This window comes from Lutjanus erythropterus, chromosome 9 (genome assembly GCF_056507025.1).
Source record: "Lutjanus erythropterus isolate fLutEry1 chromosome 9, fLutEry1.hap2, whole genome shotgun sequence".
NCBI classification, from domain to species: domain Eukaryota; kingdom Metazoa; phylum Chordata; class Actinopteri; order Lutjaniformes; family Lutjanidae; genus Lutjanus; species Lutjanus erythropterus.
Window position 1 is genome coordinate 23662502 of NC_139325.1, and position 19768 is coordinate 23682269.

Consider the following 19768-nt stretch of genomic DNA (forward strand, 5'->3'; position numbering starts at 1 on the left):
TCCACAGTCGAGTCTCCTTCTCGTCTTTTTGGTTTTGTTACCTCTTGTACATCCCTCATCTTCTGTCGTGTGTGATATACAGAGATGGATATATCAAGAAATCGTCTTAATTGGTCTTGATGTTGGGAAGGCGGTTTGCAGTGATACAAAATAATCAATAATTCCCCTCAAATGCAATCAAAATAAAGTAAAAAAATCTGTTTTAAAAATATAAGGACTAAAAAGTACAGATATTTGTGTTGAAATGTAGGGAGTAAAAGTAAAAGGTTGTTAGAAAAATAAATACTCAAGTACTTTAACTCTTCTTAAACACAGTAACTAAGTATTTGTACTTATTATTCCCACCTCTGTTTATCCATCTAGGAGATATCAGCCATAGAGATGTCTGCCTCTTGAATATTAATCGAACTAGAGAGCACTCAGCTTATGGTGTTCAAAGCACCAAAAAGTACATTTGAAAATCTCAAAAACAATGTTTCTTTCCATAACTCATGACTTTGTTACTGTTGTGAGCATTTTGTACTTCCTTTCAACAGAAAGAAATGAAACTACTTCTTTCATATTTTAGAAAAGACAGACATCTTTAAAGCTGATACCTCAGCAACTCACACCAAAACAATCTTGGTGGATACAGGTAAGAGGAAAAATATTGATTTATGAGTTTGGGGTGAACTGTCCTTTTAAGACTGTGGAATCACTATCATAATTCAGCCATTCAGCTGCAGAAAAGACAGCACTTGAAGCTTTAAAACATTTTTTCATCACAGTATTGACATTGGTGAATCAGTATGTGTTACCAGTTTATTAGGTACACCCAGTCAAAACAAATACAGTCTAGTGCAACAGCTCAGCAGTAACACCTACCTTCACAAAGCTCATAATGGTTAGATTTTGGCTTAGAGAGGCACTGTTGTAACTTCATGGTCATTATGTAGGCTGTTGTGTGTGTGTGTGATGCTGTTAAACTTTATTGCGCTTCTGCCACCCTCTCATCCCTTTAACATTCGTCTACATCTTTCCTGTCCAGCTGCAGGTGTGTCCAGCTTTATCTGAGCGACTGCGAGTCTTTGAGTCCCTCAGGGAAAAGCAAAGCAACAAGAGAGTTGAAGCTACAGAAACACCCGTCAGTATCCGACTGGCTGACGGCCGGACAATAAAGGGAACAGCTGGTGTCACCACACCTCTCTCTGTTGCTCAGAGTGTCCGGTAAATGCACAAAGCATAAAGTAATGTGTTCTCTTATTGTTTGCTTTACTAAAATGGTATAACAGGATTATTACATCTGTCCTTGCAGTGTGAAAGGAGCGCTGGTCAGTACTGTGAATGGGGAGTTGTGGGAGCTTGGACGACCCCTAGAGGCAGACTGTGAACTACAACTTCTGGGGTTTGACACAGTTGAGGGGCGACAGGTAATTATATAATGGAACAATGTTTTCATGTTCTTACAGTTTGTCTTATATACAACATGATTGTGTGTGCTTTTGTCTCACATATCCTCTAAGATGGTTATTAGTATTCTGAAATAGTCATTTTCAGGATTTATACAGGTCCTTAAAAAGTCTAAAATCCAGTCATCTGAATTTTGGACCTTAAAGTGTCTTAAATATAATTTTTAGGTCTTATGATCAATTGAATCATCAAGGTAACTACCTTTGTGAGTTGCATCAACTTAAGTCTCATTTTTTAATATTTTTTTTGGCAGAAAAAACAAAACAAAACAAAAAAAGATCATGCTGTAACAACTACAAAACGAAACCAACTTTTAACCAGTGACCACTAATACAAACTGTACATGTACTTTTTTGCCAGTATGCATGTGAATAAAGTCTTAAATTGCATTCATAATGTCTGAAAAGTCTCTTGTACTTGAAACCTTTAGAAATCCTGATTTTGCCTTCTCCCGATCAACCTCCCATGACATCAGCTTCATCTTAAAAAAAAGTAATTAAAAGACAAAAAATGTCACTAAGAGAGTAAAGTAAACTTTAGCTTTATTTTTTTTTTGTTTTGTTTTGTTTGTTTCCTGGTCAGTTAGTCCAGGGGCCTGTACTACCTGTACTGGGTTCAACATATCCAGGGTATTTTTAAGTGATCTGGCTTGACTAAACCTAACAAAGGCAGTCAAAGATTAGTGGACACTCGGTAAATCAACCCAGGGTCTCCCAATCTAGACACAAGCTCATTTGTCTTTGTTGTTGGATGATATCGGTATATAAAAGCACAGTGAAATAACTCTTTTCCCTCTCGTGGTCTGTGCACTGAGCTCCACAGGATCTTGGAGATGCCCAGTGCCATTTAATAAAGTGATTTGATTAGTCAGCAGGCAGTTCTTTATCCACATTGATGTCTTATCTTGAACAGAACCTGCTTCGGAGCAGGGTAGGTGTTTAGTGTAACCATGGTGATCTACCCTGGTAAGAAATGAACTACCATCGTAGTACGGAAAACCCAGAGTTAATTCTGACAGTTACCTCATTATCCATAAATCCTGTTTCGTAGTACAGGCTCCAGGTAGGGAACTTCCTAATCCAAAACGACTGTTGAAAACATGCCCTTCATCTCCAAACCCAACCAACTCTGCACCACCCTCCCTTTCATAGGCAGCATGGAGGACAGGAGCGTGTGTCCTAGGCGGAGTCTTGGAGACAGTATTCGGTGCTGAGGTGTGCAGAGAGGGAGCGTCAGAGCTCGGCCTTTACTGTGACCATTTGCTGGACAACAGGTGAGATATTCATATGACCGTCCCTGTTAGGTGCAAAGTGTTCTGGAAACGTGTCCAGGTGTTTCTGGGTTTTAGCCACAACAGTGTAATCTATGAAATCTGTTGAAATATCATCTGACTCTGTGTGAACTGCTTGCACTGTTAGAATGTACTCACCTACACAAACAGAATCCTTTTTAATTATATGTTTTGATAACGTTTGGTGATGGTTCCTAGGGTTCCCTTCCTTAAAGAGAGTCCATCCTGACCTTATTTTTTGCTTTTAGATGGCTTCCTTAAATTTATACCACCCATGTTAACAGTAATTTTATACTTATGTGTTTAATCAGCAGTGTTTTTCCACAGTCTTATCTATATATTATTCTCTGCTGCTATAATGGCCCCCTTTCCTTTGCAGGGATTATTAGAAGTTAATCTCAAACAGCCTACACAGAGGCACTGACCTCTTTTCCTTCCTTATAATCATCTGGAAGTGGGTGCTTTTTTCATCATACACCCCTTGGCTGTATCTTACTGCTACAGATTTTTATGGTATTAATGTTTTACCTGAATCTGTCCTCCACACACACACAGTGCCCTGTCTCTGAGCGATGTGGAGGAGAAATGTAAACAAGCTGCAGCCCTCAAACTTCCTCTTTCCAGTCTGGAGCTGAATACAGAAGAGATCCGAGAGCTCTTCCAGGTCAGCAATACCAATGTCTCTGTTATAACAATACACTAGAGGTTCTCACTTTTTTTCTCAGCCAAGCACCCCTTACAAGCTAGAACAGTGTTTCCCAACCCTGGTCCTCAAGGCACACTGCCCTGCATGTTTTAGATGTTTCCCTGCTCCAACACACCTGATTCAAATCATCAGGTTGTGATCAGGCTTCTGCAGAGGCTTGATGATGAACTGATCATTTGAATCAGGTGTGTTGGAGCAGGGAAACATCTAAAACATGCAGGGCAGTGTGCCTTGAGGACCAGGGTTGGGAAACACTGAGCTAGAAAATGTACCAGGCTCTCCTTCATGTTTTTAAGGTTGACATTTCTTTACACTACTACTTAGTTATGTGAAATAACAAAAGAGAAATGTATTCTAAAGATACACATGTATCAAAAATATTTACACCTTGTCAACTAGGTCTGGGCAATAAAATAAGAGTATATCAGCAATACAAACTTGGTCAATAGAAATAAGAAAATTATAGAATAGAATGTTCAATAGTTTCACCTAAATGCAAATTGCCATGAAAGCTCATAATGAATACGTCCTAAAAAAACAAAACAAAAAACAAACAAACAGCAATATCCCTTAATGGAGCGTGCTATGAGTAACAGGCAAAAATAAAGAAGCTAAATTAAAATAGGTGAAATTTGTTAAAAATAGGTAAGTATAAGTATTTAAAAAATAGTAAAGAACTATTTTATCAGCAGCCTTTCAGATAAATTTCAGCTAATGTCAACAAAAATACCCAAACCATACATACACACACATCAAGAGAATGAATTTCATTTTTAGTGCATACATCAAATAAAATACTGATTCTGACTATTTTAAAAAAATATGAAATGTACATAAAATTTAAATAATAGAAAATATAATATAGGTCTAAAAAAAAAAGAAAAAGAAGAATAATAGGTCTAGACTGTGACTTGAGTATAATATGCCCTGAAAGTAATATTATAGACACATACATATATATACATACACAGACACATATACATGTATAAAATGAAAATATTGGCAATTTGTTCTTGTGCCATATGTTTTACAGGTCATCATTCTGCTGTGTTAAATTGCACTGTACCTGTAGGTGTTTGTGTGTATATATACTATATGTTTATATACGGTATGTTGCCTTTGATAACATGTGAGTAGCAGTGATATTACTCACTGTGTAGGAGTGACTCCTGTTTATAGTCTGCTGCTGATATTTTCTACTGTCCCAGTGTTGACTTACTGAGGTTAAACCACTTCATATTGTCCTGCTGTCCATATTGTGCTGTGATATATATGAACTTTGTGTGTTTTCTGGGTGTACTTCTTACAGAACAGTAAGCTGAGACTGCAGCTTGTTGAGGAGGAGATGAATGGACCCACCGTCACTGTATACAGGCATGTATTAATACAAACACACCTGATGTGGACTTGTAACTGCTCACCAAAAAAATGAAACCTATTTCATGTTTTTGTGTGTTTCAGGTGTGGGGACAGCATAGCTGTCTGCAACGGCCCCCTCCTTCCACACACAGGCTTCCTTAAGGTCTTCAAGATGCTCCAGGTGTGTGTGTTTGGGTAACTCTTCTGTCTATTTGTGGGTTTTATGTTCTCTGTATATCCTCTCCTCTTGTTTCCTTGAATTTTTATTCACAGCTTCTCCCAAATTTGCCTTGTGCATTAGCCATTTTATCCAGTTTAAGGGTATGTGTTGATGGCCAGCCCCTTGAATGTGAAACACAGTGTAATCTATCATATCTCTACCTCTTTTCTGCTGTTTTAGTAGTGATTTTTAAAAGAGACATTCAGACAGTAGAGGCGAAGTGCCTCCCTTTCCAGTGTGCCCCATGGGACGTTTATTTCAGAAAAATATGAACAGTAACAGCGAGAGATAAATAATTTTGTGTTTCTGTTTGAATTGTGCTACAAATTACACAGATGTTTATCAATCTAAAAGATAATTTTATATATTAAAAAAGCCAAAATTGGAGTTTGTAATAGACCCAATCTTTGTTTAGTTCAAGCATGCTCAAACTTTTTTCCTTGAAGGGACAAAACTGAAACTTAAAGGTGGGCCATGGGCCAAAAGTAAACACCTATTGTACTGTTAAGATGCAAAGTGGCACTAAGCACCCAAGTTCCCTTAATTGACTGACTTCCTGTGTTGTGTGTGTTATGTGTCACTCTGGCCTGCGAGCCTTACTTTGGGCAGCCCTGGCCAGGAAGGAAAACAGTTTCTGATTGTTGAGTCAGCTTGTTGCTGCAGAATTTACGCATGTTGATTACTTTGTTTATCATAGTATCATTTAGTTTTATGTGAAACTGCTCAGTGAACTACGTCTCTTGCCTCGCACAATATATGTCAACATCAACACTGCTGTCCCTTGTGACGTTAACTTAACTGAATTATTTTACAGAGAGACTCCTGATCCTTTTATCAGGCAGGAAGTAAAAGAATGAGCAAGACCTGTTGCAAAACACACACACACAGATATCGTAGCCTCAGCGCTTAATGTTAGCTTTTGGACGGAGAAAGCCATGACGTCACTTACACAACTTCTGGGTTTGTCAATTCTAAAGATGATTATGAGACTGTCAAGACAAGTAATTACGAAGACTACAAACACCATACATGTAATTCATGGCATAATTCAAACAGGATCAAAAAAAAATTTTTCTCTCACCATAGACTACCAAAAACATATTTTCTGGAATAAGGTCCCACGGTGGTACAATGAAAAGGGGTGGGGCGGGGCATTGTCTTTCTCAACTGCATTTTGTTTCACACATGATAATTAAATACGATGGCTTAATCTGATCTAGTCGCTAAATATGTTTTGTTTGGACCCATTTGGCACCATCCGTCCTGTGGGACACATGCTGGGTAAACGGAATTTTCCTCGTCTTTATTGATCCAGCAAGAGGGAGGAATTTCCAAACTGGGCTGTCACTGGGCAGACTGGGATTCCATGGCTGCCAGGCTGGAAATATCAGCAGCAGGATGTTGTGTTTGTCAGAGGCCAGTTTCCTGTTCTCGGCGCTTACAAACACACTGCCATCCATCAGACGTGCTGTCGGCCTTTCTCTTCTGGCTGACCCTCACTCTCGCTTTCTCTGTCGCCACCTCTTTGTCTGCTCATTATTTTCTCTCTCCCCCTCTTCCCCAACCTCTCCTCACTCCAAATCTGTAACATCCCAGCTGTCGTCCGTGACCCTGTCCAATCAGACGGACTCCTCAGGTTTGATGCGTCTCCTGGGTGCTGCCTTTCCAGGAGAGAAGGAGAAGCAGGAGTGGGAAAGAGAGCAGGAGGAGGCGAGAAAGAGGGACCACAGACGCATCGGGACGGTAAGACATAATCAAAATTAGTAGAGGTGCATAAAATGCAAAAAAAAAAAAGAAAAAGAAAATCGTTAAAGAAGTGTTTTCTGATCATAAATGTCATGTTTCCATGCTTTTTCTTTAGGACCAGGAGTTGTTCTTCTTCAATGATGTCAGTCCAGGCAGCTGCTTCTTCCTGCCTAAAGGAGCCCACATCTACAACACCCTCACTGACTTCATCAAGGTGATCATACACTCTGTACACATTCACTGATTACGTGTCAATAATAATCTGGCTGTAGACTTTTTTTTCATTCTAGAGTAATGTATAAAAGAACAGAAATACTTCAAAAATAGACAAGCGCCTTTGCAGTTTCAAGCTTTCAGTTTTACTTAAGAACAATCATGAGCACAAGTAGAGGTGTCAGGAAACAATAAATAAATACCAGGTATACCAGCTGAATGCTCTGTTGCAAAAGCACGAAACAACAAATATGCCTCTCATATTAGTGTAACTACTGTTAGATATTCTAAATATTATCTCTGGATTCATACAGCTATTCCATTCAAATTTCCATGTTACAGACCAGTCGTATAATTGACTGAAAATACACATTTCATTTTAAACATGGAACCTCAAACAGAAACGCCGCTCCAGTGGCCAAGTTCGTTTGTACTGAGATGGCTCAGATGAATAGTGTAAGTATTAAAAATACACACATTAATCGGCCAGTTGTTAGCTTCTGTGCCAGCTGCCAGTCATGTCCGATCACTGGCAGATATGTCGAATTCTGTGCTGGTCAAATTTAAAAGCATGCGTCACGAGATTGTTCATGTCATGCACACACTTATAAGACAGTTACGTTACAGCCATATTCAACAGTGTTGGTAACAGTGGTCTATTGGCAAAGTAAAACATGTTAGATAAAGTGGGATATACTGCAGTTCATTTTCAGTTGGATATTATTTGAAGCTCTGCCCTAAAACCCAGTGTGCTTTCAGAAAAAAAGGTAAAAGTTATTTAATAGTCAATCTTTTATTATGAACATACTATTTAATTTTCCATTAAAGAAACATTACAAAAATGTTTGTGTATGCTGTCAATTATAGTTCTTAGAAAGAAAGAAAATTGAAATCGACAGGTCAGACTAATAAAAGAACTAACCAAGAAAATTTCAATCACTGCAAGTATAGCGTATATAATATAAGAGAGTAAAATGTCTATTGTCTTTATTTTGATTGGCCATCTGACATTGTGAATTGTTGTCTGCATTTTCATAAAGATGCTGAATTGTAACTTCACCTGCAGCCTCTTTCACATTAAATCTCCAGTTCACCCCAAAATCAAAAAACACATACTTTTCTTCTTATCCGTAGCTCTGTGTATCTTTGGATGTGGTATTTTGGAGATATCTTGTATATAATGGATCTAGGTGGGACTCGGGTTGTGGTGCTCAAAGCATTAAAAAACAAATGCATTAAAAAAGATTAAAACAGTGATTGTTTCAAAAACTCATGATCTGGTTACCCAAAATAATCTATAAACCTTGTTGTGAACAGTTTTATGTTGGAGCTATTTTCTTTAGTTAATTAGAAAAAGCTCTGAATGTTTCCCTCATTTGGTTAAAATGTAATATGTTCTATATTAACATGTCACTCATACATGTACATACATACACATGACAGTAACTGTGCTGTGTTGATTGTGTCCTGAGGATGTACAAGTTCATATCAGCTGTCAGGATATTGCTCTCGTTAGCCTTCAATTAATGCACTGTTGTGACAGTCTGACCCCATCTGTCCTGCACTTATTGTCTCACACGTTCTTCCTTCCTGTTGTCCTGAAGAGTGAGTACCGAAGGCGAGGCTTCACCGAGGTTATGACCCCGACTCTGTTCAGCACTGCATTATGGGAGCGCTCGGGCCACTGGGAGCACTACAGCGAGAACATGTTCACTGTGACATCGGAGGGCTCTCAGACCTACGCTCTCAAACCCATGAACTGTCCTGCACACTGGTAAACACACACGCAGAGGTCATGGTCACGGAATGTTTTCTGTCATTTCATCATTTACTGATTTTTTTGTTTGTTTGTTTTTTATTTTAACAACGACAGAAAAATCTGAAGGACATCCGTCATTTTGACAGATTAAAACACTGAGAGTGATCTACGGTAATGGGTGGTTGTGTCAATAGCAACAACAGAGAGAGCACCTTAAGCCAAAGAAAAACAAGACAGGGACATCACACATATATCAAGTAAAAAAAAAAAGCCTTTAAAAATCCATCACGGGAATCTGGGGAGAAGATCAAACAAACTATTTACATACTTGCAAACTGTAGGAACATCCTAATCCAGAGATCTGGAGGGAAAGGGTGAATCAGGAGCTCAGACCTGCCTGCCTTACACGCTGCTCCTGTTTAGCTCGGAGTGGTAATTGTTTAGTGTATAACTGACAAAAAACTTGTCCATCACAATTTCTCAGAGCCCAAAGTGACATCTTCAAATTAGGTTTTGGACTGTTGGTTGGACAGGAGAAGCAAAGACTCTTCATTTACTGTTAGAAATGAGAAATTGATCCATTATTTAATAGTTGACAACTCATTTTCTTTCAAACAACTAATCGATTTATCAACTAATTATTGCAGATCTAATGAAATGTGACCACGTGATTGGTGTCTCTGTTCATCTTTTCCCTTAATACCCTTATAGTTGCACAATCTTTGTTTGTTCTATATATTAAATGTTATTGTGATCAAGTTGTTTTTGAAAATTATCATTAAAAAAATTAAAGTTCAAATGACACGTAATAATAGATTATGATGGAAGTTTTACAACCCTGTCTCTCAAAATGATGGACAGAGAAAAGGCTACCGTTGACACACACCTGTAGTCTAGTGTCTTTGCAGAGACTAAACGGCGCCTCACTCTCCTCTCTTGTGTTTAGTCTCATGTTTGAGCAGCGTGTTCGCTCGTGGAGGGAGCTTCCTCTTCGATGGGCCGACTTTGGGGCGCTGCATCGTAATGAGCTCTCCGGAGCGCTGGGAGGTCTCACTCGTGTTCGAAGATTCTGCCAGGACGACGCTCACATCTTCTGCACACCCGAGCAGGTAGACACAACACGTATAAACATGCATACATTGTTTTTGTTGCAGATTTTCCTCTTCTTAAGGTGCTGTAAGTGACTGTGAATGGGACACATGTGGGACCATATTACTGTGATTAGATGGGCTGTACAAATAACCCCTGAGACATTCCAGGAGGCCTCAGTCTGGATGAATGAAGGTCTTTGTCCTCTTCAAACATTACACCTCCATATGTGCATCTCAGTGGCTGCACAGTCTGTGTAATCCTGATCCCTACATAGAGCCCTGGGACCTTCCCATGAGACTGATTGCTCTCCTCCAGTCCTTCTGATGGCATTCTGTTAATTCAGAGATCATAGTCACATGATAATCATCGCTCTGTTAGCTCCTGAAACACTAATTTAATCTCTGGAGGCTTTACAGTAAATACATTGGCAGATTTATTTTTCTCTTCTTGCCCTGGTTGGAATTTAGACTCTCTTCTCTCAGTCTCATTATTTACTTTATTGTGTCCTCTTGTTGCCCTTTTCCTCAACTTGGTTTCATTCTTTCTTTCCAGCTGGAAGAAGAGATTGTGGCATGTTTGGACTTTGTGAGGAGAGTGTATCAAGTTTTTGGGTTTTCCTTCCACTGCCTCCTGTCTACACGTCCTACACCGTGTCTAGGGGAACCTGAACAGTGGGATAATGCAGAGCAGGTAAACACACAGTCATATTGTGGAATGCTAAAATCACACATAGTCTTCAACAGGCCCAGCTGTTCAAATTTACTGTAAACTGGACCCAGCTAATCACAGCTATAGAAAAAAAAAGTTCTTTAAACAGATTGACACAGTCTAATGATATCCACTTATCCACTCAGTTATACGAGCGGTACTTTCCAATTGAGATCTGCTCCGTGTCGGGCTGCTGGGTAGATGTATATCTTTAAATCCCTGTGGAGGCCTTTTAAATAGGCACCACAGCAATTTAAGCTGATTCAATTGAGTGTAATTGAACATTCCAAGCTCCCAAAGCTCCTTCACACACTCACGCCCTTGCGCACACACACACACACACACACAGAAATACTGACATGATGGCCATAATGTGCATTAATGTACTTACGTTATCTCCTATGCTGACGTACCTGCTGTACTCTGTGCTGTGTGTGAGCAGCAGTTGGAGAGGAGTTTGCAGCAGTTTGGTGAACGTTGGGAGTTGAACCCAGGAGACGGAGCCTTCTACGGACCAAAGGTCAGTGAGATAGGCATCGTGCAGTGAAGGAAACTCATTTCCACACATAAGTGTGAATATTGTCACGGCACATCTACACTATGGTTCTGATCTGTCCTCCACATGTCTGTATGTCCCACAAGCAGCGTTTCAGAGGCGGAGCATTTTGCCCGCCTGATTATGTTGACTTGCTCAGATTTGGTTGATTTGGTCCTTTTTCCTTGATTTGTGTGCTATTACCATGGCTAAGTGGGCTAATTAGTTTAATAGTTTATTTGTTGTCTGTTTTTATGATTGCAAGGCTGCATGTGGTCTTTTATTTTGAGAACTGACTGGATTATCTGTCATTCCTGCATCTTTTTTTTATGTTTACTTTTTCAATACCACATAAAACAAATACAAGATTAAAATTATAGGCGTCCAACTTCTAGCCTGCTCGATCTACCCTTTGCAGCATCTATCAAAAATAGACTGCACGAATTTGAAGCAGAGCAGAGAGCTGCTTCTGGGACGTGCTGTGGCACTGCTGGTGGAATCACAAGAATTGTGTAGAAAGGCTGCAGTCAGCTCTGGTGGATGTGGTGCCACCATAACACAACACAGCCGTTCTTTTTGGAAACAAGCCATTACACTACTTTTGCATTACTTTCAGCACAATAACTGCAGAAGTACAACTCTGCATTATAAAATTGAAGCAGGCAGTGTTGTTTTCATAGAGATATCCCTGCGCATGCCCCTATATTGGAGCAGTTACGGTAAAAGATATTTCAATTATTCTCAAATCTGCTCAACACACACATAAACATGTGGTTGGTACCCCAAAATGGCTCTGGATACATATATTTATGTACATTTTGTAAATTAGTCAAAACTGAGTGTTGTTCTCTGGCTCTCTGTTCTGGTTTTCAGTGTAGATTAAAATATCATAGTGACAGCCTACAGTTTGCTGTTTTAGATTTCAAAATGCAAAAGTTACTTTGTGTTTGCAGTGTGTCTATTCAGAACATGGTGACTTATGTTGGTAATTATCGTTCATGTGCTGGTTTATAGTAACCATTAGTGAGGTGGATCTTACCAGAAAACACTTAAACTGGTGGGTTTAAATGTTATTCATTTTGTGTTTCCCTCTTCTAAACTTTAGTCACCCCTCCGAGTAACATGGCATTGTAAATTTAAAAGTCTTACTGAACGTCTTTTGGTAATGCTGAATGTTTCTTCATTACTGACACTGGTTGTCATTTATGCTAAAAGCCACTTTAAAGGAATAGAACAACAGTTTGGGAAAAATACTTTTTTGATTTCAGGTTGAAAGATGGTTAAGATGATTGATGCCAATCTCATGTCTGTATGTTAAATGAGAAGCTGTGACCTGCAGCCTCTTAGCTTTGCATAGCACAAACAAGAGGAAGCAGCTAGTCTGACTCTGTCCTAAGATTAAAAAATCTGCTTAACAGTACTTTTTAAGCTCAACGATTATCATGTTTGATCTTGTTGTTGTTATCCATGCAAAAACAAAAGTGTGAAAACACACGTGATTTTACAAGGAGTTAGATTATTTCTTGCCAAAGTGCAGTGACTTCATGAAGTCTCCACTGGTAGCTTAGCAATTTCAAGACGATAAAACTCAACAAACAGGATATAACATCTTAACTAATGAGCTTTAGAGGTGTTGGTATGTGGACTTTGTTACCTTTGGACTGGGCCAGGCTGGCTGTTTCCGGTCTATTTGCTAAGCTGAGCTAATCGGCTACAGCTTCATAAACATTTCATATACTGTGCTACATAGCATTAAAAGTAATGTGTAAATTTAATGATACACAGGTTAATTTCCCATCTTAAACTGATTCTTCCGGGATGATTTTATTGGTATCATGTCAGAAATTAAAATGTGATAAAGATGTCTTTGTTTCCCCTCTGGCTCTGCAGAGATTAAATTTTGAGCACTAAATGAAACATTTCACACTGTCTTAGACCACAGGAACACCAATAAAAACAGAAATATGATCGTTATTCATAGAAAATTTATGGCTACTTGTGTTTTATGAAAATAGAAAGTGGCCTAACTTGAGAATGACCTTGGTTACTTTGAGACGTTTTTATTTTTCACTTTCGCTTGTGCAAGACGTCGGTAACCGTGAAGAGGAAGTCAGCTTCAGGCAGACGTTATGTGATGGAGGTCATGTGGAGGCACAGAGAGTGGAGGTAGGTCAAGTCAGGGTGGGGTTAGACACACACCAACACGCTCCATGAAACAAACAAACATTCCTCACGGCCATCTAGCTAGGGTGTGTTAGCCACAATTAGCTAGTTCAGCCTCTCTCGGAAACCCATTTTGTAACCGTTCTTGTCCACAAAAATGCAGTTTGTCCCCAGCAGCGTCTGTCTGGTTATGGCTCTAAACCCAGATTTGCAGATCTTGGCTGGAATAGTTTTAAATGAGGTGTAATGCTAACACACTCATACATGTTTCATCACAGATTGACATCCAGATCAAAGATGCCATTGGCAGGCAACACCAGTGTGCCACAATCCAGTTGGATTTCCAGCTACCAATCAGATTTGACCTTCAGTATGTCGGGTGAGTCATAAATTTCTGTATTTGGCTCTCACTTTTAAAACATTCCTACATCTGCTGTGATTTAAATCTGCACGTTGGCACTTCTGTAGCATATTCTTGTCTGTTTGATAAAACCACATGCTTGCTGTGCATGATGTGGTGTAATTGATCAAGTTAAAATAGCAGAAATAACTTTATTGGAACCCAATTCGATCATGAAGGATTAGTTCTTTATTGAATTTATTAGTTTTGGTGAGCAGCCACCTAGCTTCTGCCTTAACTTTGTTTTTGCCTCTTATTAGTCTGCCCTACTTTGCTCATCATCATCCCAGTATTAAAGTGTTTGGGTCTCTTTATTTAGGAGTGAACAATAAGTGTGCAATGCCCTATCATGCCGTGTCATTTTATTTTGCAACATTTATATTTGTCATGATTACATTTCCTGGAAAAGCAATTAGGACACCAGTTATGGTGTGATATTTTACAAATAATACACAAAATGCTAGATGTAAAGCTATCTCTAGATTCTAAATTGTTTATTTTGGTGTTGTTTTCTACCACCCTCATCATATCAAGAAATAAACAGACTCTAATGGATATGTGTTTACCCCAAGCAAAGGTTCAATCACCTTACCATGGAAGACTTGTCTAGAGGCCACAGCTGGGCTTAGAGACATTAGTAATAGTTACGCTATGTAGAAGATAACATGTTTACTAAAACAAAAAGTGAAGCCTTTGAAAGGATTTGGAGCTCCCTCATGCAACTTCTGGGGAATATTATTATGTCGGATGTGCTACGAAGTGATAACAGTGGGAGTTCAGGAGAGATCTGGAGAGATGATCACTCTTTTCCAGAAACGCCAGATGTCTAACTGTGATGTTAAAATAACTTAACAAATAGATAAATAAAGGAATGAATAGCACAGACCCATTTTGTGATCATCTGGGTCACTTTCATGTACTTCTTGAACTGATGTGATTATGTGCATTTTCTAGGAAAATGTTCCCCCTGTACATTTTTTTAATCATTTTTATTTGTTACTGTTCTTTTCATTTTCTGTCTTGGAGTCTTTTCTTTGCTTCTGTTATGTATAGTTTTGTATAAGATATGTGTTGTCTCATAACTGTTCTGTTAAAAGGAAAACAAGCATACTTTTTAAAAATATGTATATATTGTCATATCACCCAACCTATCTATTGATAACCCTTTTTTTTTCCAGTCCGGACGGTCAATTGCACAGGCCAGTGATGATCCACAGAGCAGTGCTGGGATCACTGGAGAGAATGATCGCTATACTGGCTGAAAACTTTGGAGGAAAATGGTGAGAAGACATTAATGATCACATGGAGTCAGATGTATATTTTTTAGGGTCTACCTGACTCATCAACTCTGTCTTTTCTTCCTCACCCAGGCCACTGTGGTTGTCCCCAGTGCAGGTCATGGTCATTCCTGTGGGGGGCAACAGTGAGGCATATGGCAAACAGGTCGGTCACTGATGAAGATTTTTTTGTGGTACAGCAACAGACCAAGTGTTCTTTCTCTCTGGCTTTTTTTTTCTTTCTGTCATTATTAATTTGCTCATTGATGTGAGAAGCTCAGTACAGATACCATCTTTAAGAAGTGCCTCTCTTCTCTTAAGGTGGTCCGGCAGTTCCGTGAAGCTGGCTTTATGGCTGATTTGAATGACGATCAGGGAACAACCTTAAATAAGAAGATTCGCTCTGCTCAGCTGGCCCAGTACAACTACATATTTGGTAAAGATGAATAAAATGATGAAAATGTGGCTGTTTATTAAACTAAAGCCTGTCTATTCAGTTTAGGTCACAAACTTAAACTCCTTGTTCGTTACTGTTGAAGTCACCACATTTGATTGTGACCGTAACATTTTAATTTTGTGTGTTTGTCCAGTGGTGGGAGATAAAGAGAGCGAGAGTGGAACAGTAAATGTTAGGAGCAGAGGGGGTAAACAGCTGGGGAGGAGGCCGACAGAGGAGGTGCTGACATCCCTCACACAGCTGCGAGACACCAGGAGCAACCTGGATGAGTTCTGATGAAAAAGTCTTGGAAATAATGAGTCACTGATGTAATTAATGTTTGTTTTACATGTTCAAGCTGTTATACTGAAGAGGTGGCTGCTAAAATTTGTAATAAAATGTATAAAAGATTGTTCTCTTCTTGCTGGTTTGTCCATTAATGGCATTTGCTGATATATCTGTGAAAGTCCAGAGAAGAGATTAAAGGTTATTTTAAGATTGCTATCAGTCTAATATCAGCATTACTCAGCAATTTGTTTGCTAAAAGCCATTAAATATGCAAGGCTTTTGCTTATGTAAGTGTCAAGATATCAGAATGGAGAACCAGGCATACCTTTAAAAGACTGGAAGAAAGGGAGGATACGGAGGGGGATTTGACTAAAATAGGAGAGGGAGCAGCAGTGTCAGGGCTGTGTGTTTTCATGTGTGTTTAGTGGAAACAGCCGAGTCAAGGTAAAGGCCAAAAGGATTGGAAGTTTTTCCTTTTTAATTGAGAGAGGGCAACAGGATGGAAAAGACATCAGTCACAACAGTGACACCGAGGGCGAGGGAGGTGTCGGCTCAGAGAGAATAAACTGAGTCGACTGGACAAAAGCGACCGCCTCAACAAAGCCGGTTGTCAAACAGGTGGACTGGATTGTGTGTTTAGTTCTTCCGGAGATCATTCAGTGGGCTGGAGGGGAAAGGTGAGGCAGGTTCATGAGGAGGTCTCCGCTGTAAGTCAGACGCAGGTCGCCTCGGATTGTAAAAAGTCAAGCTCAGATTTGTATGAAACAAAGCCAAATATTCCCCATGTCAACTCCACAGATGTAATAGCACATATTTATACACTTAAGAGGGGAGCTCGTGTGGAGAGGAAATGCCGTGAAACCCTCCTGTATTTCTTGACAGGCTGTAACTCTCAGTAATGTGAAGTGTGGGAATTACAGAGGACCTGAGTCTTAATAGTATGATGTTATAATGTCATTTCATTCAAAAATAAATCATATGTAGGCTGTTTAGACATGCAGGTATTGAGATACACATCTGAGATTTCTGCTGGGACCCTAAAAATATCTAAGTTAATGCTGTATTGTTTGTAGTGTTCTGTGTTGAAAAATGACAAAGTAGAAATCTAGTATATTTACTCTAATAAATCAAGAATATGTCATCAGACATTAAGCACACATGCAAAGTTGTAATACTCACTTCTCTAACAATGCAATAGCCATGATGTCCTCCTTTTAAGTTTCCACATGTTTGCTGAATGAGTCAGTGTCTGTTTATGAGTCATAAGAAATCATTAGTAATCTTTTAGAAGCAGTGGCTGTTTGTAACTGTTAAATTAAGCTAAATGTTCATGGAGTTTGGCAGGCAGTAAGACAGGAAGTCACTGAAGTCCAGCTGGAGAGTGTGTGTTTTCAGAGGAGTGGGCTTTTTTTCAGGATAACAGGTTTAGCTTTACAGTTACAGACAATTGACAATTAAAGACAGCGTAGGACTCTTCATCGCTTCTTATTGTCAGACTATAATGTTGCCTAATTCTGTGCTCCTGCAGCCTGCCTGAGCTTCCTTGAGGAGGGGCTGGGAGGAAACGGGACGCTTCAACCACAGACTATATATAAAATAGGATTTCAACATATTTAATATACATTCTATAACTAAAACTAAGACTTCCATACTCATTTTTAGAGGCACTATTGTTAGATATTGCTCCTTCAAACAAAAGCCTGCAGGCATAAGAGCAGCTCTGTGAGGCAGTACTGAGGCATAGCAGTGCTTTGAGCTAAATGCTAACATCCCCATGGTATGTTAGCCATCTTACAGGTGTCTCAGCAAGCTCATACTTGCTAATTTGCGCAAAGTACAGTTGAGTCACAAGGGAATGGCATAAACCAAACTACTGGACAAACTGAAATTTTGTTGTTACAGTCTATCCTTAGAGGAACATGAATGTCTGTTCCAAGCATATTGGTCATCCACCCAATGCTTGTTGTGATATTTCACATTGAACTATAAATGTCATCCTACAGTTTGTGGTAGAGAAACAGGCATGAATTTGAAAAAGCTGCACCCACGTACACACATTCAACCACACAACAAACATTTGAACATTATGAAATTTCAGCACAGTTTTTTCATGTTTCATGTGAATCCATTCAGAATTTTAGATGCCTTTTTGTTATAGGCCAGTGTCACACACACACACTCACGCTCTCACTCTTGACCTCCTATTTCAGCTTCCTAGGGCGGATCCTGTGCTGCCAGAGGGTGGGGAATTTTTTGTGGACTGACCATCTGACTGACTGATAGAGCGAACTATATAGATGCAGGTTGCAGCAAAGAGTCAGGATGAGCAAAGTCAGTCAGCTTCGTCCTCTGGGGAACATGAATATTTGTATCAAATTTCATGGCAAGCAATCAAATAGTTACTGAGATATTTTAGTGTGGATCAAACTTACTGCTAGACTGGCAATCCCAGGAGCCATGCCACTAGTGTAAGTAAATATTTAACAGCAGTATTTCTGTCCTGAAAAAAGTGTCACTGTTACTCTTTACAATGCTCAAACCTCGCCGTAAACAGTTTTTGTCAGAAAAGAAATTGACCATGCAAAATCTTTTACACATTGATGTATGTCTAGTTTCCAAAGTAGTGTGGAGACTGACTTTGGAAAGAGACGTTTCTGCTGTTCATAACCCAAAACACACAAGCAAAACTAAACATATCTGCATGACTAGATACCACAAGGGAGTTAGAAAGAAAGTATGTTTATGGAATATTGCTGAAGTCAAGTCAATTTTATTTATATAGCGCCAAATCATAACAGAAGTTATCTCAAGCAATTTTTTACATAGAGCAGGTCCAGACTGTACTCTTTACAGTATTATTTTCAGAAAGCCAACAGTTCCCACCAAGAGCAAGCACTAAGGTGACAGTGGCGAGGACAAACAGGCAAAAAACCTGGAGCAGAACCGTGCTCCAGGATGGGCAGCACCAACAGAGGTTTATTTTACTGATGAGTTCTTGATATCAAACCATATTAGTATTTATAGTCCTGCTTGTTGCCAGCCTGTGCTCTCATTCAGGCTTAAATAAAGACAAAATACAGCCCAGACAGTGCAGCTACCAGCCAGCATTGCACAGTAGTTACGTAGAGACGACACAGATCATTAGCTCCCGTAAACACTCAAATCTTTACTGAACAGATAACAATATCAAGCTCCCTTCACCCTCCTCACTTCTCTACTGCTCCTACACCCTGACTGTACCGTCTTTTCTCTGCACGCATACACACACACACAGCAATCTCTCATTCAACTGGTGGAGTCGCACAGAGTTCATAGGAAATTATTTTTAGTTAAAGGGGTTTACTGTAAAAGAAAGCTGCCAGGGGGGCAGTAAACAGTATATAGTGAGACAATAAAGAGGATAGATTCAGGGAGGGTTAGATGGATATCACTGTAATATAAAAGAGAAGTACTCATGGGAAAACCATAAAAAAACGTCCATCTATTAAAAGTTAAAAGCCCTTAAAACATATTTTCTCAGTCAGCCGCTTACAATGAGTGATGGGGCTCTACATGAGTGCACTGCTGGAGTTACAACGGTTTGAGTTATTTCACATACGCAATCTCTGTGTTTGCTTTCTTCTTTGTGCTCTTCTCACTGCTTTTAAGTGACTGTGAAAAGGTAACATCACATTTGACATTTGAATCAGAATCTGATGCCAGTTGCTTTGTTGTTTGTTCATAAGGGTTTCACTTAATGATCATTTTAATAAAAATTAGGGTGCAGATTATTTTCTCGACCTCTCGCATTCCCTCCCTCTCTATCATAGCCCCATATCTGTTTTTTTTTTTGTTTTTTGTTGGTTTTTTTGGGGGGGGGTCTTATAGCAGTATCATCTGAAAGCTAATTTGAGAAGCAGTTCAGCGCATTGTCAAGTTTTAGTCAAGCAGTCATAAATCTGTAATAAACAGTGTTTTCTTTAGTCAGCTTTAGTCAAGTTTTATGTGTGTAAGGGCCATACCCATGGACTATTATGACACGTTTGGTTAACGCAAATTATTACACAGATTTGGTGCGAAATTTAGCTAAGACACAAAGACCTTGAGGAACATCATAGAAAAATGTGATTTAGTATGAAAAAACTTT

General features: G+C 39.3%; 2 protein-coding genes across 5 annotated transcripts in view; both read left to right on the forward strand.

The window, feature by feature from the left end:
* rprd2b (regulation of nuclear pre-mRNA domain containing 2b) overlaps nucleotides 1-1166 on the forward strand; it is a 27845-nt gene extending 26679 nt beyond the window's left edge. For all 3 annotated transcript variants that reach the window (XM_084726723.1, XM_084726720.1, XM_084726722.1), the window contains exon 11: nucleotides 1028-1166. The gene's annotated coding sequence lies outside the window, so the exon portion shown is untranslated. The remainder of the gene's footprint in view (nucleotides 1-1027) is intronic.
* tars2 (threonyl-tRNA synthetase 2, mitochondrial) overlaps nucleotides 1-15766 on the forward strand; it is a 16855-nt gene extending 1089 nt beyond the window's left edge. The window contains exons 2-18 of one of the 2 annotated variants that reach the window (XM_084726724.1): nucleotides 1028-1206; nucleotides 1295-1409; nucleotides 2601-2722; nucleotides 3296-3404; nucleotides 4756-4820; nucleotides 4908-4986; nucleotides 6622-6768; nucleotides 6887-6985; nucleotides 8589-8758; nucleotides 9690-9852; nucleotides 10388-10525; nucleotides 10986-11063; nucleotides 13520-13620; nucleotides 14820-14921; nucleotides 15012-15084; nucleotides 15240-15354; nucleotides 15509-15766. In XM_084726724.1, the coding sequence (XP_084582850.1) occupies nucleotides 1028-1206; nucleotides 1295-1409; nucleotides 2601-2722; nucleotides 3296-3404; nucleotides 4756-4820; nucleotides 4908-4986; nucleotides 6622-6768; nucleotides 6887-6985; nucleotides 8589-8758; nucleotides 9690-9852; nucleotides 10388-10525; nucleotides 10986-11063; nucleotides 13520-13620; nucleotides 14820-14921; nucleotides 15012-15084; nucleotides 15240-15354; nucleotides 15509-15651 (1998 nt within the window). In that variant the 3' untranslated portion in view covers nucleotides 15652-15766. The remainder of the gene's footprint in view (nucleotides 1-1027; nucleotides 1207-1294; nucleotides 1410-2600; nucleotides 2723-3295; nucleotides 3405-4755; nucleotides 4821-4907; nucleotides 4987-6621; nucleotides 6769-6886; nucleotides 6986-8588; nucleotides 8759-9689; nucleotides 9853-10387; nucleotides 10526-10985; nucleotides 11064-13519; nucleotides 13621-14819; nucleotides 14922-15011; nucleotides 15085-15239; nucleotides 15355-15508) is intronic. The other variant, XM_084726725.1, reaches the window with a different exon arrangement.
* Nucleotides 15767-19768: the final 4002 nt, after the last annotated feature.